Source organism: Grammomys surdaster, unplaced genomic scaffold (genome assembly GCF_004785775.1).
Source record: "Grammomys surdaster isolate TR1022 unplaced genomic scaffold, NIH_TR_1.0 125925, whole genome shotgun sequence".
Taxonomy (NCBI): Eukaryota; Metazoa; Chordata; class Mammalia; order Rodentia; family Muridae; genus Grammomys; species Grammomys surdaster.
In genome coordinates this window covers 2,587,207-2,614,060 of record NW_021620749.1, presented here as the reverse complement: position 1 = coordinate 2,614,060, position 26,854 = coordinate 2,587,207, and the positions used below count along the sequence as shown (strand labels likewise).

General features: G+C 45.8%; 1 protein-coding gene across 2 annotated transcripts in view; it reads right to left on the bottom strand.

Annotated features, from left to right (window-relative positions):
• The window catches only part of Erg (ETS transcription factor ERG), a 99,073-nt gene that overhangs the window by 20,241 nt on the left and 51,978 nt on the right, over positions 1-26,854 (bottom strand). For both annotated transcript variants that reach the window (XM_028752529.1, XM_028752531.1), the window contains exon 3: positions 9,040-9,191. In XM_028752529.1, the coding sequence (XP_028608362.1) occupies positions 9,040-9,191 (152 nt within the window). The remainder of the gene's footprint in view (positions 1-9,039; positions 9,192-26,854) is intronic.

Below are 26,854 nucleotides of genomic sequence, written 5' to 3'. Positions count from 1 at the left end.
ACACATAGACACTCAAGAATGAAATAATAACCATATTTGCACAAACTACTAACCAGGGAATTTGACATAAAGTATAGCTGAGTCAGACCTACCTCTTACAGCTAATTTGGCTCAAAGGGAACCATCAGCGGGTTTTCTCAAAGAAAGAGGGGATGGAAATGGAGGCTGCGGATGAAGAAGGGGCACGCAGATGGGCCACGAAGATGAGGGATAGAGATGGAGGCGGCAGATGAACATGGCAGATGGAAGTGAGGGATGGAGACGGTGGGTGGAGATGAGGGATGGAGATGGCGGACTGAGATGAGGGATTGACATGGCGGATGGAGAGGGCGGACAGAGATGGTGGACTGAGATGGCGGATGGTGATGGCAGACGGAGTCACATGGAAGGGAACGGTTAAGCACCTTGGTAAGGAGGTCACAGTTTACAATGTGGAATTCAGAGCCATTAGGAATTTCTGAGACATTGAGCCGTGTCTTTAATTACACCAAGCACAGAGAGCTCACTGATGAGAGGGGAAGACTCTCTGGAGTCGGAGCAATGCGTGTTTGGACTCTGACTGGGTGTAAATGTTACCTTCTCTGGAATTAGCCTTAGTTTCCTACAGCTAATTAAATGAACGTGCGGGGGCGGGGGGAGTTGAAAAGTTAGTGAGATAAAGTGTGTGAAAACTCTTGGCCAACAGTAACAAGTGCAGAGACGAAATCGCCCGCACAAGTCAACTCTGCTAAGAAGAATAATCTACTTAATTTCCAGGGCTGCCTCTTCCTTTGTACACAAAAGCCTGATTTATCTCTTATTTTAAGAGCTTTTCGGAGGTGCTTCTGTTGAACAAAACATGAGCCAAACGGAGATAAGATAAGACACTGTGTGCTCAGCCTCCTCCTGGAAAGTAGAACTGTTTTGGAAATAGCCATGACATTATGGTTCCAAGGGACAGCAAAAGGGCAAGGAGCCACATCATGAGAGGGAGTGGAGACTCTCCACTCTTTTCTGTATCTTATCAAATGTTTATGAACTCTAGAGATTAAAACATCTAAGCACACCATCATACAGAGTTCTCAGGTTATGTTATTCTTAATGCCGATGACGTGTGGGAGAGAGACGTGTGAGAAAGGCAAGAGAGAGTCATAAAGACATTCTGCTGTGTCTGGTGAGATGACTCAGTGGGTGAAGACATCGGCTGCCAAGCCTGACAATCTGAGTTTGATCCCCAAGACCCGCACAGTTCTGGGAGAGAAATGACTCCTCCAAGTTGCCCTCTGGCTTTCAGGCATAGCTGTGGAGGGTTCCCTATCTTCTAAGCAATACATGAATTAACAAAACAGGAAGACCCTTCTAGTTCCCTGAAACAAGATTCTGATCCAGTTGAGTTCATCAGTCAGCCAGATTCTGACTGAATTAGGTAAAAGGTACTTATTGCATTGTCAATAACATACTATACTGTCATGAAGCACAGCTCCTTCAACGAGCATACACTTCCAATTGAGTAAGATCAAACATGATCTGAATCGATGAAAAATTATCGATGACTTTCCCTTCCCAATAGAAAAGTCACTCTTGGCTATAAAAAATGTAGAATATGCAATAAAATAAAATGTACCTCCTAGGCCATATCTAAGGACTAGTGTAAGAGTTTTGTTCACAAAACCCGTCCTGAAGAAAGTCAGCCAATCTGTATCTAAGACTAGGCTAAGAAAATAGGACTGAACATCTGGCCTCCTGATATGGGCAGATCCCGTTTACAAAGCAGGTGCAGGAGCTGGTGGGAACCTCAGACCTGCTCAATGCCACACGCTGAATTTTGACCCCAAGAGAAGGACTTCCTCAAAGCTGTTTCTGAAACTTTCAAATTTCTAATTGATGGTTTATGGTTTATTTTAATCTATCCTTTTTGGTACCTGAGAGAAAGGACTATTATAATATTGATTTTTAACACTCTGATTTGCTAACCTTGTGATGGCAGAGACCATGGCAATGGCAATTTTTGTAAATCTGCCTTTGGGTGCTTAAAAGTATATATTACCTGTTAAATGCAGAGTTATAGTGTGTGTGTATATATATATATATATATATATATATATATATATATGTAAATCAAACTCACTCACTGAAATGGATTTGTCAATTTCCCTCCCTCATTAATATTTCTTTTTTGAGGTTATGTTACCAGGTAAATATAAATTTTTATCCTCCTTATCCCTTTTATATGAATTTAATATTAAATAACAAACATGTCATTTCCCAAAAGGCTTTCTATCTGAAATCTTATCTGTTGATATTTTATTTTAACTTTTTTTCCAGATTTTTATTAGCTTTTGATTAATATGTGTCATTCCAGATGCTTACTACCAATTATTTTAGTGTGTGTATAAAATGTTTTTATAAACACTACATAACTGCTTTGGGCAAGTTATTTTATTGTTCTCTCTAGATTTTGGACTTTTTGTTGCCTTGATTTGCCTACTTTTTTCCACATCCTTTCCTAAGATCTAATTTAATTCATTTTTCTCATAATTATTTTATGTGTACTAGTGTCTCCTTAGTATACCATGCACTGTGTGTGCAGTACTAGCAGAGACCAGAAGAGGGCATGTGCTGCCCTGGAATTAGAGCTGCGTGCAGTTGTGAGCTGCCATGTGGTGCTGGGAATCAGGGTTAGGTCTTCTCCAAAAGCAGCCAATGCTCTTAACCTCTGCGAGCCATTGTTGTAGCCCCAGATTGATCTACTTCATTTTTAACTTTCATCCTCTCTTCCTGCTTTGGCCATTTGAATCCTTTTTCTCTTTATTTCTTGTTATTGTTTAAAATGAATTTGAGGTTTTATCATCAGAATTCTCTTTTTCCCAAATAATAGAAGGAATATGGAAAGTTTCCTTTCTAATCCATTCTCTTACAAGGTAACACTGCCCTTTCACCTTGCCCCTACTCCCTACCTAGGAGGCTATGATGGTTGTTGATACAATCTACAATCACCTAGGAAGAGACTGTGTTGGGGTGGCCTGTGGGTATATCAATGGGAGCTTGTATCAATCATGTTGATGGACTGGGGAATCCTAGCCCCCTGTAGGCAGCACCATTCCCTAGGCACAGGTTCCTGAACAGTTCGCAAGTGGAGAGATAGTGCTGAGCATAAGCAAGCAAGCAAGCAAGCAAGCAAGCATGCTGCACCCATGCATTTCTCTCTACTCCTGACTGTGGCAGTGATGTGACAATCCAGTTCCTGCCACTGTGGCCATGCCAAGGCAATAAACTATAACCTGGAATCCTGATAGGAAATAAAGCCTTTCTTCTTTAAGTTACTTTTTGCTGCAGCTCCAAACCCGAGCCTCTACTTGTTACTTTGTATCCATTTCTCTTTAGCTGTATACTTAGCCGACTTTTGGTTTGGCACCCCCTCCCCCTTTTTTTCTTGTAGTGAAGGACAGTTAGCAATAGACTTGTACTTTTGCTTGAAAATCTAATTTCACCCTCAATTTATATAATAAATTAGACTCATTCTATAGCTTCCTGTGTATTCCCATGATTCTCTACTTCACCTAGAACTTGGACAGGGCCACTGTGGAGTCTCATGGTAACTGAACAGACCCCACTATGCTATCTCCTAGCTTTTCTTGGGTGTTTTTACTGGTGTCAGATGGGATTAAAAGTTAACATAGGAGTCACACAGTGCTGGGTTAGAATTCTGGCTTTCCACAACACTTGGTGGAGCATCTTGGGCAACTCTTTTTGGCATTATGAGTCTTCCCAGTAGAATGAGAACAGTCAGTGTTCCCTGCAGTGTATCTTGGCAGGGACACTTCCTGAACGCTGTGTCCTAGTGCCCAATCCTGTGTAAGCAGCAGATGTTAGCTGCCATCATTTGACTTTGCAAAACTTCAGTCTTACATATAACCCCATGTGATTTCCTCCACCACCACTCAGCCTTAGGTTCACAGATAAGATGAACCCTGACTTCAGGGGGTTTCAGTTCTCTTGTTTGGTGGTTAGCACAGCAGGAGTCCAACACAAGCATGCAGAAACATGATGTAATGGGTGAGGTCACCAGGAGTGCTTGGTAAGGTGACAAAGCAAGATGAAGGACTGATTATAGCTTTTTAACTGTGAGTTTTTTGCAGGTCTGGGCATTGGCTCCAGCCCCACTCATCTGTGCAGCTGACTCTGGGACAGTGTCTTTATCTTTCTGAATATTTATTTTCCTGTGTTTAAAGGGAACAAGTGAACTGAGATTTCCAATCACCCTTCAGCACCCATGATCCTCTGGTTCCTGCTATCAAGTGACAATTATCATTGGCATCATGTGCTCTCCACACAACTTAGAATCTACACACACACACACACACACACACACAGCCTCATCAATAATAAATGCTGGTGTGGTAAAAATGTGCTGTCCAGCTAACAGAGCCTGGAATGGGAGACTCTAGTCCTGGGTCCTCTCTCTGTTTTTCAGTCCAGCTCAGCAATGCCATGTTCAGGGAGGCTCCTATCAGTCCTCTGCTGCTCTGAGAACTACAAACCCTGTCACACATAGCCACTAGAATCCCCAGTATCTGTTGGTGGTGACTCCTCTGGACTGACTCTAGTGTAACTCACTCAGCTTTTTCACAATGTGTCAGAAGACTCGGGCTGTTCCAGTGCTCAGCCACAATGGCTGCAGGGAAGCAGCCGGGTCTGTGGTCTCTAAGGATACAGCTTTTAGGATTCTCTGCTGAGATAAGCATCACCTCTCCTGTAAAACAACTTTAATCGTTTTCCCCCAATTACACATTTTATCTTGGCTAGCAGGAAGCTCAAAGCCACAGTAGAGGCTTGACTACAGCATTTCTGCCAAGCTTGCCATCGGACCGGCTTCACTCTTTCCTCACATACCTTTAGTCTTCTCTGTGTATTTTTTACTGCACTCAATCAGAATTTTGATTGGCCAGTAGTCTGGGTCGCAAGCCCACAGCATCTCGTTTCCATTTTAGAATCAAATGCTACTGTCTCTATTTAAATAAGCATATATGTGCCTCGGGGAATACAGAGTAAAACGTAAGTGTGCTAAGAGACAAGGGGTCATAAGGAAAGGAATTTGCTCGAGAATTCAGCATTAGATAGGAACAGTACAAAGAGGTCTTGAGGGAGGAGCACAGTTTGTTGGCAAAGGAGAGAAGAAGGGTACACAGCACAGGCACAGGCATGTACAGGCACAGGTGTGCACAGCAGCATGAAGAAGGTCAGGGAAAGGCTGAGGAAGAGGGATGAGACTGAGGAAAATGGAGGAGGCTGAGGAAAATGGTGGATGCTGGACAAGGCATCACCACAGCTATAAATGAAACTTTCATGACCTGGTTTTGTTTGTTTGTTTGTTTTGCTTTTTACATTGACTCTCTTGGCTCAGGAATTCCAGAACATCCGTCAGTCATAAGTTCGAGCTCTTGTCCGTTTTCCTGCCACACATCTATAGCACAGGGGTGGGTCTTAACAACCTCAGCGCTTAGGAGACAGGCATATGAGTAACAGATGCTCAGTAAACACTTCCTGGGTGATCCGGCATGAAGGACTGGCTGAGATACAACTCAGGGGATTTCAATGTTCGCCATGGAAAATCAGAGGCTGAGAAGAAAGAATTCAGTCTCATGGGAGCCTTTGTCCATGGTGATGGAACACAGGAAATGCTTAAAATATGCAGAGCAAAGGAAGATTATGGGTGCGGCCACTCAGACTCTGAGATGCAGATATCAAAGGGTTTGAGCCGATTGTTTAAAAAAAATGTAAGAAAATACTTTAAAACAAAGTTTAACATTTTAGCGCCTATTTTAAGGAAATAAAAAGAAGTATCTTCCAAAAATAATATCAACTGCTAAAACCAGAGGTCCTGTTGCATTTGGTCATCATTTTGCAACTTTTAAAAATGATGGAGAATGTGTGTGTGCTGTCCTCTGTAGCAGCCCATTAGCACACCTGGGTATATGCCACCAAAAACTAAATAATAGCCTTAGACTCAGAGAGGTGCAGCCAGCACAGAGTGGACGCTGTCCTTGATGGCGGACGCTCGTGAGACGCATGATGCTGATATTGCTTAGAGCATCGGCTTTGTGTGTTCTGAGAATCCACCATTTCTTCACTCGGATCTGTGGCCACAGTCTTGGCAACCCCCTGCATAGCAGACACATGAGTCAAACCTACGAGGTTTGGGCTGTTGTTAGGTGCCCAGAATAGGAGACACAGATAGTTTGGGGCTCGGTACTATCTGTCACCATAGAAATCCGAGCTGACACCAAATGAGGCTGAGGAATGGTCTTTTCCCAGAGTACACACATGATCATTCTGGGTTTTAGCCAACACGTCACCTGAGCTATTCGGCACTTTATTATAAAGAGGGCTTACTTTGATGATTTTGATATTGCAGGTTTTCCGAGATGGCTTAAATTTGATGAGGCTAACCTGGGATCCTTACTACAGGAGAGTTTGTTACTAACAGCATCTCAATTTATACTGAACTGCCTGATATACAATTTCATAGAAAGCAGCAACATGCACACGTATTCACGTGGACACACATATGATGCATACCACACGCTGGCCTCCCTTCATGCGTACACAAATGATGCATATCACATGGCAGTCTCCCTCTCTGTTAAACACTTCCTTTTGTCTACACACCTATTCCTCTCCTCTAAAGTTGAGGCTATCCCACTTTTGTGTATGTTTATACATACAATGTTTCTCAATTTCTTCCTGTGGCAGAATGAAATCAGTTACGGCATTTGCACCCATAAGAACATGCCTATGATTACTCTCCACAAGTATTTGCTGGGCTTCTTAGCTACTGAGTTAACTGAAGATGGTGGGTCTCAAAGTCAAAGTTAATGGAATAATTTTTCAAAATGAACTTTAAGTCCAAAGGTTCTACCTAGGCACAGAGTTACCAGATCCTCCATTTTGTGTGTGTCTCTCCCTCTCTCTCCATCTCTGTCTCTCTGTCTCTCTCTCTGTCTGTCTCTCTCTCTCTGCCTCTCTCTCTGTCTCTCTCTCTCTCTGTCTCTCTCTCTCTCTCTCTCTCTCTCTCTCTCACACACACACACACACACACACACACATACACTCCTCTCTCTGCCTCCCTTTCTTCCTCTCTCCCCAGCTCTTCTTTTCTCTCTCTCCCCCCTCCCCCTCTCTCCCTCCTCTCTCTCTCAGACATGAAGACCAGTATGTAGTGAGAGAAAGAGAAAGTGCTTGAGAGCAACTAAGACTTGTGTCTCACACTGCTGAGTACCAGGCAGGCACAACATCTAACCAGCAGGACTTCCAGGAACCAATCAGACTCAGGTCTGAAGATTTCAATGTGAGTAGAACACACCACACCCCAAAGGAGCCTGGGTAAGGAGTGTGGGTAACCTGTGCTACTGCTGAAGGGATGGATACAGGAGCTGCTGACCACCTGGGGTCCTGCCATCCCATAGCTTTACTGGATGACCATTCAAATGAATATGAGTGTGTGCATGTATGTGCAAGTGTGTGTGTGCATGCATGTGCATGTGTGTGTTCATCTGTGTGAACACACATGCCTGGACCTTGACCAATAACTGAAAAACTCACAACTTACAAAATCATCCACCCTGCTTGTTCTTTTACCAATACCATTAACTGAATAACTGCCTACCCGGGCATGAAGCAACCAGCACAAGAGGGTACAGCTGAAAGAAAGCTTCCTTTAGGATGAAGAAACAGCTCTCTACCCAATGCCAGCTGGAGTCCATCTGCAAACGCGGCCTTTGGTCCGTCCAGTCAGAACTTGGTCCTCTATCATATATAACTAAAACTTTCTTTGCCTCAGGTGAAGAAATGAAGTTCTTCAGGTTGAAGGCAATAAGGCAGGTAGGCTGGGGTCAGCTTCCCTTAGGGTTCCACTTCCTTCTATTCGTGTCCAGCCAGCAATGGCACAGGTTGGCTGGGGTCAGCTTCCATCCAGTGAGAACTTCCCCCACGCTGAGGCACAGTGTCAAGCAAGGTGGCCTCAGAGCATACAGCTCAGCAGCTGTGAGTAAAACCAAATGAGTATATGCCACCCGCTTTCCGATAACTATCTAGAGCAGTTTTGGCCCACTGGCACATAGGACTATCACTATTGTGTCCTCTGAAGTTTTGCTATATGTGACAAAACAAGGCACATCCCTAAAGGAGGACCCTGGTGCCCTGATGTCATTGATCCTGATGTGTGATAGAGGATGAAGCTGAGTGGAGCCTCCTTGTCACACCCATCTTCTCCTTGAAGAACCATGATGGGTACCACTGCTTTGTAGAACCATGTTGTGCAGTGCTGCTTTGGGCCTTCTTGTATTTCTGGAATATCGTCAGGATGCTTTGATATCATCAAAGCCTTCTTAAGTGAGGTCAGACTTGAGTCTTTCCTCAGAAGAAAATGAGGCAAAAAATCTGTCTAGTCGAGTCAGGATGTCAGCAGGTCTTTGAGGTCTATTGAAAAGTCTTATAGTGATTTACCTTAAGGGACACCATCTGGTGACACATCTGATAGACCTGTATTTTGCCAGAGTCTCTGTACACTGAACTTCCTGTTTAGAAGATGAGAGAGTCCAAGAGGACATCATATAATGGGGGTGGGGGCGCAGAGGGAGCTTGATCCTGTTCATTATTGCTCATTACGATGAGTTTATCTAGAGCAGGGAACAGTGGGGCTTACAAAACCTTTGCTATGCATAACTCTGACCACTCTGACAGAGAGTGTGCCCAGTAGCTGGACATCCTTTATTCTGCCTGTCCCCAGTTAATACCCAGAAAGTGCCTATGTAGACCAGACAGAACATTTGACCCTCACCAGAGGCATTTGGTGCCTACATTCCAGTGAGAGGAAGATGGAGTTAAAGAAAGAGCAATGAGGCAGACGGGGACTGAGTGACATGGGTGGAGCGGAGAGCAGCTCCAGATCAGAATGCTGGGTCTATCGTCCCTGACAGAGATTCATAAAGGACAGAGGTGCTCTGTCTTTCCTGGGAAGCATGGTGTATTAACCAGAGCAAAAATCTCAAGACCTCTGACCTGCAGGGACGATCACTCTGCGTTCATTTGTGGTCATATTGGGGGGCGGCATGTGCTTCTCCTCCATGTAGCTGCCGTAGCTCATGCCCACGGTATCCGGGCTGCCCACCATCTTCCCGCCTTTGCTCACACTGCATTCATCGGGTGAGTTCCTGTAGGAGAAGAAGACAATTTCTTCAGTGAGTACGGTACCCAAAGATCAGGGCTCGGTGGTCCTGTGAAACACAGGTCCAGTGACAGGCAGCATGGGAAAAGTCAGGAAGCAGGACAAAAGTCAGAATGCTGTGGTACACCACATTCACATACAATAAGCCCCACATAATGGTATAAATGGGTAATCAGATTTAGCTCAGGCCATGAGGCGAGACTAGAGATAGTAACGTCAGGAAGAGAGGAAGATGGAGAACTGGGGAGTTGGCTCAGTGAGTAAATCATTTATGCAAACACAAAGACGTGAGTTGCATCCTCAGAATCTCCTGTAAGACCAGCCCAATGGTGTATGCACCTAAATATACCAACGTGCTGGCATGTGCACCTGGAAATACCAGAGGGATGGTGTGTGCACCCATCCTAGCACTGCCACGAAACTTTAGCCTGTCGTTAGCTCTGTGGTTCAGGAAGAGACCTCACCTTAAAAAATAAGTTGATTGAGAAATACAGCAGACACTGGCCTCTGGCCTCCACAGACACGTGCATGAGTGTGTATACCTGACACACACACATACACACACGTACACATGGATAAGACACAGAAATAGGGAGAGGACCCACCCCTTGTTTCACTCCCTCCATGTGAGCATGTAGTCACCTACAACCCAAAGAGAAAGCCCCTAGCATTTTAGTCAACATGGAGACTGTCTGGCATCTTGTCCTTGGATGTCTCCTCTTCAGAACCATGAGTAACATGGGCCTGGTGTTTCAGTTCAACAGCCTGCACTACAGCGTGAGACCATGCTGTCCCCACACCCAGCTCAGGAGCCTACACTGCAGTCTGAGACCATGCTGGTGCCCACACTTAGGAGAAGCACTAAGTGGGAAGCCAAGCTGCTGTCTGGCTTCTACTCCACTCTTCAATTCCTTCTGAAACTGTCATGCCCAGATTCCTGTGACAGATGTCTGTAAATACTCACAGGGAACAGAGAGCTGATGTTCATTCTTGCCAGGTGACAGTAAACAGAGCTAGCAGCAGACACTAGGACTCATGCAGCTTAGCAATGCTCCCAGGGAGTGATGCTGCTTTTGAGACCCCAGCGACGTTCCCTATTGGATTCCAATCCCTGTGCCAAACACAGGATCTAGAGCTGAGGACTCCTGGTGATGGGGGCATAGTCAGGCAGGCAGAGAAGATGGGGGTCTAAGGCAAGAAAGCCAGCTGAAGAGTATAGACCAGCGACCTGAGTGAACCAAGACAGGGACCTGAAAATGGCGGTGTGGTGGGGTGAGTTGCCCCTCTGACCCTGGGAATAGGCCATAGGAACCTTTAGTAAGGCAGTCACTGTATGTGCTAAGAGACAAAAATACCTTTTTATGAAAAAGTGTGTGTTTGTGTGTGTGTGTGCGCATACATGAAAGTGATATTTCAGAGGTACAAGTCTCATCATAGTTTAACATCAAGTAAAGAAAACAGTTTGGAGGCTGGGGAAAGGGCTTAGCAGTTAAGGGCACTTGTTGCTCTTGCAGAGAACCCAGGTTCAATTCCCACTACCCAATTCACAACCATCTGTAACTCCAGTTTCAGGGGACCCTATACACTTTTCTGACCGCTAAAAGCCAGAGCAAGCATTCACATATACACATGCATGCATAACATACATGCACATAAACTAAGTATTGTTTAGGAAAGATGAAGAAATCCAGGTTCATCAGAGAACAAAGAAATATGTCAATGTCTTCTCAGATGGCAGTTAGCCCACAGACGATTGGCTAGCCTGCGGATGATGGCCAGACTCTGGATGATAGACAATGGGTACCCTACACCCGAAGGATGGCAGCTAGCCCACAGATGGCTAACCCTGGGTCCCCACAGTCATGGCACCTCTGTGTGCTGGTTACATTATCTGTAGTAGAATTTTGGAAACACTTCTCAAGTTCTACCCGACACATGGATTTCCATATTCCTGGAAATGTTAAGACAACCATGGACTCTTTAGACTTTTCACTCCAGTTCTGAAAACTTGGCTTCTGCCTCCCAAGGGCCCTTGTTCATTTGCTCCAAGCATTGTTAGCTGCAGCTTGGCAGGTAACTTGTAGAATCACATGGTTGCTATGGATTTGACCTTCAAGTTTGAGAAGAGTAAAACCAAGTAAGGCAGGTAGGCGGGGTTAAGGCAAGTAGGCGGGGTTATCCTCTGAGCAAGATGGAACTGAAATGCCATAGTGAAATTCATTTCTCATCCATAGACCTTGACAGGACTGTGGACAAGAAGGGCTGGCTAAGGGCCCAGCACCCCGGAATAGTTTTATGGTACCAAGTGCTTTGAAACACAGGCTTCCTAGCATCACTTGCTAACGTGTCCAGGACCACAGAGGATCTCAGTGCTGGCACCAAGGAGACAGCAAGAGCTACCTGAGCAGGTAATGGCTGGGGCTACACAGGGCTGAGGTCCTACTACAACCTGGGAACATACAACCCTATATGTAGAATGTTTACTGCTGTATTAACACGGAGGGAATTTTAAAATAGTAATGGTCCTCGTTCCCATGGAGCAGGGCCGGCTGTGTCTTTCCAGAGCTGTCTACACACACAGGATTTCTGTTCGATGCTATAACATTTTCCTGACTTCAAACATTTGTCTCTACAAGACTCATCCTACTATCAAACCACAGAGTATCTTTACTTGAGATAATGTTTCCTGATCCTCTGGAAAAATCTGTCAGTCAAGTCAGTGTGAATGTTTTGGTGTTACGTGTCTCAAAGAGAGAAGATTCTTGGGAAAGAGAAGTTAAAGATTTAGTTCTTTGGAAGGAAACTTTTTGATAGTAGGTGGTACCCAGGGTGTGAGAGCAACATCAGACATGATTGTGAAGTCTAAATTTAACTACTTGCTCATCATTTAGGCAACTTACTGAGCATCCACTGTACACCAGGCACTAACAGTTTTCTTCTATCCAGCAAAGGAATTAATCACCTGAACGTTGAAGACCAGAGAGATGAGGCTTTGGGGGTCTAACCACCTCTTTTCTCATTATCGCCTAAGTGTGTGTGTGTGTGTGCGTGTGTTTGTCTCTGTGTTTGAGTATCTATACATCTGTATGTATCTGTGTGTAATCTGTGCCTTCGTGTCTGTATGTCTGTGAGTGTATGTATGTATATCTGTGTGTGTCTGTGTACCTGTGTTTGCACATCTCAGTGTGTCTGTGTGTGTATCTGTGTGTGTTTGTCTCTGTGTGAGTGTATGTGTATCTCTCTATGTGTATCTGTGTTTGTGTATCTGTATGTTTCTGTGTGTGTTTCTCTCTGTGTGTGTCTATATAGCTGTGTATGTATCTGTGTTTGTGTGAATGTGTCTATGTGTGAATGTATGTGTGTCTCTTTGTGTGTGTCTGTATATCTGTGTGTATGTGTATCTGTCTGTGTGTATATCTGTGTCTGTGTGCCTGTGAGTACACATATATCTGTGTGTGTTTCTGTATGTGTGCATGTGTCTGTGTGATCTATGAGTGTATGTGTACCTCTCTGTGTATGTCTGTGTATGTCTATATGTGTCTGTCTGTGTCTGTCTGTGTGTATATCTATGTATATCTCTCTGTCTCTCTGTGTCTCTCTCTGTATGGAGATCTATGAATACCGTTGTATATACATGGAGGCCAGAGGACAACCTCCGGTGTTAGTCCTCATCTACTTCCTTATTTGAGACAAGGTCTCCTGTAGTTTACCACTGAGCTATGACATCATAGCTGTCCTGGAGTTTCTTAGTCTCCTATCTGGTCCTCTGTCATGGCTTTAGGAACACTGGGAGAACACACATATGCTGCTCCACCTGGCTCTACATAGGTTCTGGGATCCAGACTCAGATCTTCACGAGTGTGTGGAAAGTGCTTTATCCACTGAGCCACATCCTCACACCCCTTTAATTACTGACATTAATTTTCCTGAGAACAAAACCTCCATACATGGATTATGGGAATTTTTCTATGAAATTAAATAGATCCCCTTACGAAATCTGGATATAACCGGTCGCCAGTGTGTATCCAAACTATATATAACTATTTAAAACACAGTCAAAGGCAAGGACAGTAGATGTTGAAATGGAAGAATCACAAGCTTGAGGGCTAGCCTGGGCTACACAGTGAGTTTGAGGCCAGTCTGGGCTATGTAGTGAGACTTGGTCTCTGAATAAACAAACAGCAATGGACAGCCTTTAGCCAAGTTACTTTGGTTTTCATGTTATAACCCGCAGGCATAATTCATGTTGATGGGTTTCCAATCCCATCCTCCATCATAAAAAACAAACAAACAAACAAACAGCAAAATGAAGCCATTAGACTCTATTTTCAAAACTTATATCTTATAAGTAAATATAAATAAAATATATAATATGTGTACCTCTCTGTGTATGTCTGTGCATGTCTATATGTGTCTGTCTGTGTGTTATTATAAATAAAATATATAATGTTTTACCCTGTCACACTTAGTTATTAACAAAGGAAGTCAGGATGAAGCAGTGAATTTGACTATTTTAAGTTCTTCATTAAGGGAACTCTTAACTCTGAAAGGAAAGGTCTTGCGTGGCCCCCTGAAGTGGCTTTTCAACACTCATGCACTGGGTGGAGCTGCTCTGGTCTTGCTATCATCTTGTCTGTGATAACGTGTCACAGGAAGACCTGGCATTGACCCGTGGGAAAAGTCTTCACCATAGCTCACCAGGTCTCGCCGACATCTACGGAGGTGGCGCGCACACAAAAGAGAAGACAGGCTAGAGAAGTTTAAAACACTGCTCATCCGTAGGACCCGGGTTCAATCCCCAGACACATGGCTTCTCACAGCCATCTGTAACTCCAGTCCTGCAGGATCTAGTGTCCACTAGCTTCCTTAGGCACTGGGCACACAAACAGTCCACAGGCATATACAGAGTGAAAAATAACTCCACACGAAAAATAAGACAGGGAGGGGTGAAGGTGCCCGAAGAGACACGTTTAACGTAAGGTGAGTGACCAAAACTCACAGACTGCTTCTTCTCCTGCAGGGAATATCTGCACAGGGTAAAGGGAAGAGATTCTACTTTGAAAGACAAAATTCTTAATTTGAGGTAGACAGGAACTCCCTGGGCCACATGTTATTGTAGCCTAAAATCTGCACTGTAGCCCTGGAATGCTGTCCTAGCCTAGGGATCTAATCACTCCCTGGTACACCCTGTATGTAACAGGGACACACATGCAAACCAGGGCCAGAAGAAAGGAAATTTTTTTCAAAGTCATCTACTCAGATATTAATTTATTAAAGAAAAAGTAATCTTACTAGGACAAGAAATAAAAAAGTAAGTATTCCTTTTAATACCTCACGGAGGTTGGGACAGATGGATTATAAGTTAAGAGCACTGGCTGCTCTTCCAGAGAGCCCTAGCACAGTTTTTAGCACACATTAGGCAGATCATAGCCATCCATATGACACTCCAGTTCCAGGAGGCTGACACCCTCTTCTGGCCTCCATGGGCACACACAAGCACACACACATGCACACATACACCCATACACACACACACACACACACACACACACACACAGAGCACATACTCATAAAGACGCACGTATACATAAGTTTAAAAGTAAACTTAAAAATCCAAGTCTCACAGTTCTCCAACCAAGTGAATCCTGTCCCCAAGTGCTGAGGGTCCTAACTAGTAAACTGCAGTGTCCCAGATAAAACAGGGATAGACCGAATGACTTGCCCAAAGCTACAGGGCCCATCCTAAAAGTGTTATTTAAACTCTCATATTTGAGGTCCCAAATGTCACAACTCCACTGGTGAATCCACACATTCAAGATGCCATTGGATGGACTCTCCGAAGACTCTCCTTCAGTACTGAATATTTTCCAAAACCTCTCCCCCTCGGAGAGGAGCAGGATGGTCAGGATGTGTTATCTTGTTGACTGAGTTGGGGGCACCCATGTGGAAGTGAGGTAGAGTTCCTGAGAAGGCTCTAAGAAGGCACTGTCTACATGGACACATATATGATCTTGGCGTTTGGTTGAAAGGGTCTCTTGACTCTGCAGTTGGATATTACATGTAATCTCTGTTCTGCAGGGTGCATGCTCCACACAGATGATGGGCTGACATATGTGAGCACGGGGAAAATCAGAGCAAAGAGCTTCAGACCAAGAGAGCTGAGTGAGAGCGAACCTGACTGAGATCATCGGCCATGAAGAGATGGTCAAAGCCCAGGACAGACAGCAGGCTGTTGGGAAAGCTGCTGAGCAGACTTTTATGACTGAGTGGCTTACAGCCCAAGAAGAAAGCCCCTTTCAGATGTTTCCACACACACATGTTTTTGTTTTTGTTTTTTTAAGAAGAGGTAATAAGCCTGGAAAAACACACTGAGATATATAAAATGAGGTCTTTTGGTCCCTGAACAACAAAATAAACCTGGCATCTGCAATCTGTTTCCTCACGTGGTGTCTGCTTACAGCAGGGCAGGTTCCATCATGGAACGCTCTCACAGTAAAATGGCCGAGCCATGACCATGAGTTGGACAAGCATGGCCGTCATCCATCCTGTGTCACCTGCCACCACCCTGTGGGTGTTAATGGCCCTCATTCATACAAGAATGTTACCGTGTACAAACCTGAGCTCTCTAGAGACCTTCAACCTGTGGTTCACTTTACCTTTGGGACAGCTAGAGGAAGATACTGGACCCTACACAGTCTAGCGTCAGCCATGGTAGAATCCAGGAAACTGAGGCATCTTTGTTTGGTGTGGGTGGAGGCAATTCACCAAATCTGTCAAATACCTGGCTGTCCTTCAGGACCTGGTCTTCTCACCTAGCTCTCTCGAATTCCCCTGCATAGAAAGGTGACCCCTCCACTGCTTTGTCCTTTGTCTCATAGCTGTGCTTTCAAAATGTCCTTGCTGCTGCTCTGTCAGCATTCTCCTTCCCTAAGACAAAGCCAAGTAGGCCAGGTCCATCCTGCCCTGGTCCCTGAGCCACAGAGATAAGCATACTCCCCAGCTGTCCCAGCAAGCAGGGACTGGGCAACTGCCCTCCTTCCTTCACCCACAGTGTGCATGCAGCCTTCCAGGCCAAGCACCACCTCAGAGCCAATGGGACATCAGTGTCTCTGTCCTCAGTAGGTAGACTGGAGTGGAGAAGGCTCCTCTAGTTTACATGCCAGAATGACCACATGCTAGAGCTGAGGAGATACCTCAGTCAGTAAAGCACTTGCCTTACAAGGATGAAGAATTTGATCCTCAGAACCCAAGTGGAAAACCAGCACAGGAGAGGTAGAAATGGGAGATCCCTGGGCTCACTGTTCAGCCAGCCTAGGCTCATGGGTGAGTCCCAGGCCAGTGAGACAACCTGTCTCAAATAATGAGTCAGGTGAATGAATGGTGCCTGTAAAATGATGCCCGAGCATGAGGAAACATGACTGGCTTTACACACAGGGGTACCTACATACACACACACACACACCAGACACACATGTACGCATGCACACACATGTATGCACACACACATGCATACACATGCACATGCTACCATACATTCAACTTCTTACAACTTCTACTCTTGTGCTTCTTCTTCCTCTGCCTTTAGTGCTGAAGGCTGTTCTGAATCACCTAGCACCTGCTGAACTCACCTGCTAAACTCGCACCTGCTGAACTCACCTGCTAAACTCGCACCTGCTGAACTCACCTGCTAAACTCGCACCTGCTGAACTCACCTGCTAAGCTTGCACCTGCTGAACTCACCTGCTAAGCTCGCACCTGCTGTACTCACCTGCCAAACTCACATCTAGGGTCCCCATCTCTAGAATTGTGTTTTCTCCATGTCTTTGAAATTGGTGAATGACTGGATGGACCGATTTCTGACAAATCTCTGCAGATAAACCCCAGGATGCTTCCCTTAACTATGGTAAATTAGGAGGCCCGCGTCTGAGAACTAGAAAACCAGTGGTGACCATGGTTGACTGTGATTGAGTCACCTTCATTTCTAGAAAGGACTGAATGTCATCTTCATGCTTTGGTGATGATTCCCTTAGATGAAACATATAAAGTGAGTGCACAAACTGTCAAACACTGTAAAAATTAAAACAGCAGCATGAGCAGGTATATGTGTGTGTATGTGTGTATACATGTGTATGTGCATGTGTATGCATGTGTGTAAGTATACATGTATGTGTGCATGTGTGTATACATGTGTATACATATATGCATTGCATGTATGTGCATACATGTGCATATGTGTACAGGTGTATTATGTGTGCATGTGTTGCTGGTATCTGGTTCTTTATCGAACCTCAGTAGCTCTTCTGTTTTCCATCACACAGCCTCCTGCTTGTAACCGGCTATTAGAATGTCACAGTCTCTAAAGGCCATCTGCACTGTTAGGTTATAATACAATAAGAAGAACATGTTCTGATGGGCTGAGGAGATGGCTCAGTGGGTAAAGCGCTCACAAGGACCCAGGTTCAATCCTCAGAACCCACACACTTTAATAAAGATTCATGGAGGTACAGAAAAGCTCGATTTTCAGCTTTGCCCTAAGAGACAAAGGTCATTGCCATGAGTGGCCCACCACCCTCACACCTACTCCAAACAGGGCAAGCTGGAGATGAGTCTCAGGCCCAGGTCCCACTGGAGTGTAACTGGGGATGAGTCTCAGACCTGGTCCCACTGGAGTGTAACTGGGGATGAGTCTCAGGCCTGGGTCCCACTGGAGTGTAACTGGAGATGAGTCTCAGGCCTGGTCCCACTGGAGTGTAACTGGGGGTGAGTCTCAGGCCTGGTCCCACTGGAGTGTAACTGGGGATGAGTCTCAGGCCTGGTCCCACTGGAGTGTAACTGGGAATGACTCTCAGGCCTGGTCCCACTGGAGTGTAACTGGGGATGACTCTTAGGCCTGGTCCCACTGGAGTGTAACTGGGGATGAGTCTCAGGCCTGGGTCCCACTGGAGTGTAACTGGGGATGACTCTCAGGCCCGGGTCCCACTGGAGTGTAGCTGGGGATGAGTCTCAGGCCTGGTCCCACTGGAATGTAACTGGGGATGACTCTCAGGCCTGGTCCCACTGGAGTGTAATTCAGTTTAACCTCCCCAAAGCCACTGCCTAGTGTTAATCAGCCACGTCTCACCCTACCCAGGTTTCACAGTGTGAATGGAAGCAAGTCCCCACAAAAGGTATTTTTAGGGCTCCAGACAAGGAGTGGATTGTCTGGCCAGCTCTGGGGTAATTTGTGGGTCTGTTTTATTTCTGATTCAGATGCAGTGGAAAAGCTGCTTCAGAGCCCACAGCCTGAGCAGCGGGTGGAACTCGGCATGATTCATGTGTGACTCCAGGCTCAGCCTGAACCATACATGTCTGTCTTCTCAGCTGCATGTTATTTTTACACTGGCTAAATATTCTCTCACACCTGGGATCTCTGGCTCTTCTGAACAACCCTGTTTCTACCCCTTTCTCAAGCAGCTGAAGGCAAAATTAATTAATCGCTAACTCGACAACAGTTCGTTCTTTGTCTCCCAGAAGGGGCTTGACATTTCCCAACGAGTTTAATTATTTAAGTACATACTTCTATTTATAGCTGAAAATGGTTATCAGCAAGACAGTGCCTCATTTGGGTCTTGAAAACTAGAGGGAAATTTAAAATCTGTGGAGGGATTATCACTGGGGACTAGAATATTCTATAGAAGGCAGCTTCTAGAGTTCCACAATGAAGATCACAAACAGTATCTCCACTTCAAATCTCTTTAGCTTTATTCGAAAGACAATTTTAAGAAAGGAAAGAAATCACTGAGTCAACATTCTGAGGCTCTAAGGTGTGTGTGTGTCTCTGTATGCATGTGTGTGCACATGTGTGTATGTGTGTGTGTTTATGTCTGCGTGTGTTCATGTCTGTGTGTGTGTACACATGCAAGTGTGCATCTGTGTATCTCTGTGTGTCTCTATGTGTCTGTATGTTTGTCTTTGTGTATGTGTGTGTCTTTTTGTATGTGCATGTCTGTGTATCTGTGCGTGTGCTTGTATATGTCTATGTCTGTGTGTGTTTCTGTGTGCACACATGCATGTATGCATCTGTGTGTGTATCTTTGTATGTGTCTGTGTATATATCTCTGTGTGTTTCTGTGTATGTATCTGTGTGTAAGTGTGGATATGTGTGACTGTGTGTATGTCTGTGTATGTCTGTCTGTGTGTGCATGTGTGTGAATGTGTCTGTGTGTGAGTGTGTCTGTGTCTATTCTTGTGTATGTATGTGTGTTATGTATAGTGTACATGTGTCTGTGTGTATTCCTTGTGTGTGTATGTATATGTGTGTTATGTATGGTGTGCATGCATGTATGTGTGTCTGTTATGTATTATAACATGTAAATATGTAAATATGTATTATATGTGTATTATATATAGTGTGCATGTGCCAGTATTTGTCTGTGTATATGTAATATGTATGTCTCTGTATCTGCCTGTGTCTGTGTATGTGTCTCTGTGTATGTACTATATATGTCTGTGTGTATTCCTGTGTGTGTGTATATGTAGTATGTATGTCTCTATGTCTGCCTGTGTGTGTCTGTATGTGTCTCTGTGTATGTAGTATGTATGTCTGTGTGTATTCCTGTGTGTGTGTGTGTGTGTGTCTGTGTGTTATGTATGGTTTGTGTATATGTGTGTCTGTGTGTATTCCTGTGTATCTGTGTGTAGTATGTGTGGTGTATGTGATGTGTTCTGTATTTGTATTTGTGTGATGTTATGTACAAGTGTGTACATACATGTGGAAGCCAAAGGTTGATGCTGGGTGTCAGTCTTCAGTCTACTTCCCTCTTGCATTTTGAGACAGGGTCTCTCACTAGGACTGACAACCCACCGATTAGGCTAGGCTAGCTTGTTAAGGACACCCAAGCAGGTCCTACCTGTCTCTGCCTGACCCAGGTATGAGATTAGAGGCACGCGCTTTTCTGTGTGTTTAGGTTTTACAGGATTCTGGGGATCCAAACCTAGGCTCTCGAGCTTGCACCAAAATTGCATTGGATTTTTATGTTTTAAAATATGTAAATTCTGACCAACTGAAAGAACTTCACTTTCAAGACAGAAAATGCCAAAGCTAGGCCCCTTCGCCTAGCAGCAGCCTTTTGGCAACCCTGGGGAGGACAAAGCCTCGTGTCCCCTCTTACATAATGGTGCCCAAGAGAACAAAGATGGCAGGAAGCTGAGGAGAAGGGAGGAAGGGAGGTGAGACAAGAAACAACTGAGCCTCCATGTCCTTCCAAACCCAGACCTTTGTCACCATGTCTACATATCACCTTTGTAGCATAGCACCTTCACCAAGACATGGGGGTCCATGAAAGTAAAAGGAGCCAGTATATCAGGACCCACCATGGCTGGCGTGGGTGGCTCCTCACTGAACTAATATGTAGAAACCCACTGTGATGAAGTTAGGTGGACAATGGGAGAATGCTAGGCTACAAGAATAGAGCCTTCATCCAGGATGGAATTCGTATCTTCACTTAAGAAAATTCCAGGGCTGGCTCAGGAGATAAAATGCTTGTCGTGCAAAGGTTCAGATCCCCAGCAACCACATGAAAGATAGGGAGGTGTGGTCACCTACTTACAATCCCAGAGCTTGTGGGTCAGAGACAGGGGATCCCTCAAGGTAGGCTACTTAGCTGGGTGAGCTAGTTATCAAGTTCTCGGTTCATTGAGAGACACAGCCTTAGGAAATAAAGAAAAAAGCAACTGAGGAAGACATCTGACCATCTGACACCAACCTCTGTTGCTCACAAACTGCAAACAGGCATTCCTAACAAACAGGAGAGAGAGAGAGACAGAGAGAGACAGAGAGAGAGAGACAGAGACAAAGACAGAGAGAGGCAGACAGAGATAGACAGAGACAGAGAGAGAGAAAGGGACAGGGATAAAGACAAAGACAGAAGAAAGACACATAGAGAGAAAGAGATAGAGATAAAAAGACACACAGAGAGACAAAGAGGGGTAGACAGAGAAAGTCAGAGAGGCAGAAAGAGGCAGACCGAGAGAGACAGAGACACAGAGAAGCAGATAGAGAGAGACACAGAGAGAAAGAGACAGGGATAGAGAGAGAGACAGAGACAGAAAGACAGAAGAGACAGAGAAGACAAAGAGGCAGAGACAGGCACAGAGAGAGGCAGGCAGAGAGAGACAGAGAGACAGAGACAGACAGACAGAAGAGACAGAGAGGATTTGCTGCTCAGTCACGCAGGCACGCAGCAGGAAGCTGCCCTCAGGGAACAGGAAGCAGGTGCACATCAGACACCAAATCAGCCGGTGACCTGGTGCTGTTTCTCAACCTCTGGAAATAAGAGGAATACACGTCTGCTGTTTATATGCCACCCAGTCTTGGGTATTTCTGTCATAGAAACCCAAACTGACTAAGATACACACCATTACTGTTAGGAAAAACTACTCATTGGAAAGTCTCCCAGCGCTGTGCCAGCCACAGCCTGGAGGGCAGCCGAGCTCAATTAGGAGGCAACTTGCCTGCCAATTCAAGTCAGAGCCCTGCGGCAGAAGGGAGCAATGCAATTAGCCCAGGAGTATCACTGCTCCCAAATACTGCCTAAAGCTCCCCCAAGTACAAGAAAGCATATGTATAGCAAACCCAAGCTGGAAGAAAAGCCATGCCTGTGGATAGCTTCAAATGTTCAACGTGAGTTGGTTGCACATAAAGAGTTCTTGGCATTAAAACCTGCTAGGAATTAATTGCACCAGGCACACAAAGCACTGATTCTAACACAGCGAGAGACAGAAACTGTAAAGGGTGTGCACCTGAAACAGGACTTTAAAGCTTGATTTCTAGCTCTCAACTAGTGTCCACCGAAGGCATATGGTCTAACTGTAATCACGCCATCTTGTCTTGCTGAGGAAACTGGACGTCCTCTATCCTAAAATACCTTCTAAACGGTTGCAGAGCATTGCAGAAATGTTGACCAGTGGTGGCTTTTGCTAGCAATGTCTTCCAGGGTCCTGCAGCAGGTCTCACCTTTAGCTCTGTCATCGTGAGTCCTAGGCATTCTCCGTGTTTAGAACACCTGTTGCCAATCTTTGGAGATTTCTTTTTTGTCATTGTTAATTGCATGTTTTAGGCAGGGTCTCATGTAGCCCAGGTGGGTCTCCAATCTACCATGTAGCTTAGGCTGGCCTTGAACTTCTGATGCAACTGCCTCTGCCTCCTGAGTGCTGGGATTATAGCCACCTTGATGGTCTTAGGCAGTTGTAGGTCTGACACTCAGGACTGTGTGCATGGGAGACAAGCACTCTATCACCATCTAGACCACCCAAGCTGTACTCCCCTTGACAGACTGTGTGCTCTCATAGCTCTATCTTCATGGCAGTCCGTAGGAACAATAATGTTGACAAAGCAGGCTTACACACCGTGAGCATGTGGAGTCAGATCATTTTTGAAGGGGTCAGTGCCACCCTATGCCATCCTATCCAGTATTTGGTGACACCGGCATCCCTTGGCCTCCATTCCCAGATACCTAGGAAACTCTCAGTTGCCACACACACACACACACACACACACACACACACACACACGCACGCACGCGTGCGCGCCTTTCAGACGTTGCCAGACTCCAACTAGATTCAAAAATCCCCTGTGCTGGGACTCATTGATGGAATGGCTGAAGGTTTGCTCCACTATTGGAGGCAGAAGAACCTGACATTTTACCTGGTATTGGTCAGAACCAAGTCACAATGTGAAGGCTGTCGCCCAAGAGGAACTTGGGCTGTGAGCCCAGGGTGCTTCCGAGCTCTGGCCTGTCCACAGCGTGCTTGGTTTATAGTCTCTATCCTGTCCTGGCTTCCTTCCTTCCTCACACAGCTCATCCTGGTAGCAGAGCACACCACCTCCCTTTTCAGAGCATATGCAGCCTGCAATGTCTCTCCCTGCTCTCCACCACTCTACTCTGCAGAGCCCCAGGACAGCACACCCCAGACCTCTGCATATAGCATCAGGTCCTCAGCCTCAGCACAGACAACAGGGAGACCTGTGGAGTCTGAATAACTCAGAGCTCTCCCTCACTTGCAAGCGTCTGGGCTGGCTCTGCAGTGAAGCCAATGTTCTTCACAGGCATGTCCTGCAAACTCACGTCCCCCTACTCCTCTCCTCCTGGTCAGTACATGTGGACAGCCCTCTTGTGGTCCTAGAGTATCTTGGGCTGACCACAGGGCCTTTGCACAGAGCATTCCCTTAACCTGGGATGGTCTCCACTGTGTAACCAAGAGAGCTCCTTCTCTGTCATTGGGTCTTTAACCAAATGTCACTTTCTGAGAGGTAACCTGTTGGGCCACCTTGCCTGGAACTGCCTTACTTTTCTCCTTAGAGTTTGATCTGATCTACCCTGCTGTGTGTTTTAACAAGTCAGCTGATCAAATGGTGGCCATCTTCCCTTAGAAAGCCAACAGCAAAGGATTTGATTGCTACCTCTTTAGAACAGTGACTGAGTATATAGCAGGTGCTTAACACACTCCACTGAATGACTGGCTGAATGTAACCATCATGTCTGAGGTCAAAGGGCCAATCAAGTGACCCGCTCCTCTTCGGATGACCTTTACCACACTTCACAGGGCACACTGCTAAAGTCACAAGGCAGGAGGTGTAGCTCAGTTGGTAGCTTACTTGCCTAACATGCTTGAGGTGCTAGGTTCAGTTCCCAATACTTCAGAAATCAAGTGTAGTGGTACTTCTTATAATCCCAGCCACTTTGAAGGTAGAAGCAGAAACAGCAAGAGTTCAGGGTCACCCTTAGCTACATCACACAAAGTCTAGCTTTTGGATACACAAGACTCTATATCAAGTTAAATAAACAAATACTTTAAAATAATGCACCAAAAGCATCTTGCTATCCAACCACAGGCTGGAGGGAGGTGGGTTTTGCTCTTCCAAAGCTGCACCAAGAGGCAAGGTCCAGGGAACATCATCCCTTACTTCTTTGACTCTGCCAAGCCTGACAGAGTCCTTGGGGTGAGTTACAAGTGTTGCTGCCCTGTGCAGGGGGACAGACAGACCTCCAGCATAACCCCCTCTACTTGCCGAGCTGACCCAGCTCACACTGGCCCTGCATCTGGATACTGGGTTCTTATTTCTCCCCTCCCTCAATGGTGTCCCAGAGTGGGTACCACTCTCAGCCATCAGAACACCAGAGTGCCCTGTGATATTCCTTGTGACTGCTGTGCAGACTTAGCCCACATCCCTTGTGATTCCAGAGCCTGGGGATCTCTGAAGGCTGAGCTCTTGTCCCCAGGTCCTGGCTCAGGACCTCACTTTGAGAGCACCACCCCAAGGAGACGCTCATCTGACAAAATTAATGAGTTCATGGCTCCAAGAGGTTGGGGGAGAAGCCTGGGAGTAGAGCACCCAGCTTGGGACCACAGCTCATGAAATGCCAGTATCTGTGGGTCCTTAGGCAGGCCACCAAGGATCGTCATCAAGGGTGTATGGTATATAAACACAGGGAATATTTTTCAATCCATAAAAAGATCAAGATTATATAGTTTGCAGAAAAATAAGATAATTGGAAATAATCATAGTAAGTGAACGAGTCTTTCTCAGAAAGACAGATTTCATGTTCTCTGTCATGCGTGGTTCTTACAGATTTTGTAGGAACACATAAAACCATGCGTGCACATAGGCCATAGTTGTCCAGATTGGTAAACAAGTGTGGAGGGCCAAGAAAAGGGGTGAGGGGGTATCTGGGGTATGTGCTCAATATGTAATACACATTTCTATGAATTTTAAAATAAAGGCAGAAAAGCAGAAGAAATGCCATCGCAGGTGGCAGGAAGGCACTGCCCACAGCAGCTGTTGGATCTGGCTGCCTGGACCAGGGGTGCAGAGCCAAGGAACACAGCCTGCTGGGTAGAGCCCCAGCACCTGGCAATGGTAGGCAGTTGGTGTGGCCACGCCTTAGGGTACCCTATCTCTGGCCTCGATGGCCAGCCTAGAGGGAGGCATGGAGACCTCACTGCAATTGTGGGAGGCTGGCAGCTAGGAGAGACTGGCGCACTGATAGACCTTTTGTGTACAGTGCTAGGAGCTGGTTTCAGTTTTGTACACCACCAGGCTCCCACCTTGCAAACCCCAGGGGGCTTCCTAGGAGAGAGGTCTGAAAGAAGAAGGGGGAGAGACAGGGTTACCACTGAACCCTGAGGCTGGGAAGCGATAGCCAGTGTATACAGGACAACTTAAACTTAGCTTCTGTCTTCGAGCATCCTGACGGGCAAGCCAAACCCACAGGGACTTCCCCGCCAGCTCCCACAGTTGTAACTCCTTTCTCTCTGCCATCCATTTATTATGTTTTATAGAAACAATGTGAACGGCTACACTGCTCACCCTGACACGAGTCTTATTTCAGAAGGTTGTGAGCACGGAGAGCCTGAGGTTCAATAGAATCCCACCACACCATCCATCTATCCTGCCTCCCCTCTGCTGGTTCCTATGCAGTGACTGATGGATGGCTAGGGATGGACCAAGAAAGCCAGAGCCGAGAGCTCTGCCCCATGGGGATAGAGGTGGGCTTTGCTCTGGCAAGAACAAGGCTATAAAATGCAACTCTCGCATGAAGCCACTTCATCAGCAGGTCCTAGGCAATTTGCAATAGCTTTTGAACTTGGCTTCAAAGGGTAGATGTGTGTGTGTGTGTGTGTGTGTGTGTGTGTGTGTGAGAGAGAGAGAGAGAGAGAGAGAGAGAGAGAGAGAGAGAGAGAGAGAGAGAGGGGGGGAGAGAAGGGGGAGAGAGAAAGAAACAGAGAGAGTGAGACAGAGACAGAGAGCGAGAGACAGAGAGAGAAAAAGAGAGAGAGAGACAGAGGGGGGAGAGAAAGAGACAGTGAGAGACAGACAGAGAGTGAGAGAGCGAGAGAGCGAGAGCAAGAGAGAGAGAGAGAGAGAGAGAGAGAGACAGACAGACAGACAGACAGACAGACAGACAGACAGACAGACTGACTACAGGGAGACTACTCCATGTAAGCCCAGGTTAGAAGCAGTTAGGAGAAGCCACTGAGCTGGAGACCAGGAGATGAGTGAAGTCCTTGGCAGACATGAAGGATACAGGAAAGCAACACAGCCAATCACAGAGCCTTCCTGTTGTTGCTCATCTGCAGGTGAGCCATGCCCAGTTCTCAGCTCCTGAATGCTGAGGCTCTCAGTGGGTGATGGGCATTCCTAACCCTTGCCTCTACTCCAGCATTCTTAGTGTGGGTGTACAACCCACATTCTCAGTACCTAGAAGCCAGAAACAGGAAGATCCTGAGTTCAAGGCCAGCCTGAATTATGTCTCAAAAAATTGCAAACAAAAAGCAACTAACCAAGCAAACAAATAAAACGTCAAGCGTGGATGAAAGCCAGACACACAGAAATGACCACCTTCTCTAGGCACAGGCCAGCTGAGGACTGCCCACCTTCCCCACAGCCCAGCAACAGTGCCGCTAAGAGTTCCTTGGAAGTGCTGTGATTGACACCTGTGTTAATCACACGCTAGCAGCTGACGCAATGATTTCCAGCACTTAAGAACGCAACGCTTTAAACATATTTAGCATTGAGACACACATGTAACAAAGAGACCCTCTCATAGCCGCAGGGTGAAAAGTGTTCTGGAAGTCGAGATCTTGGTTTTCATCCAAATTCTGAGTCCT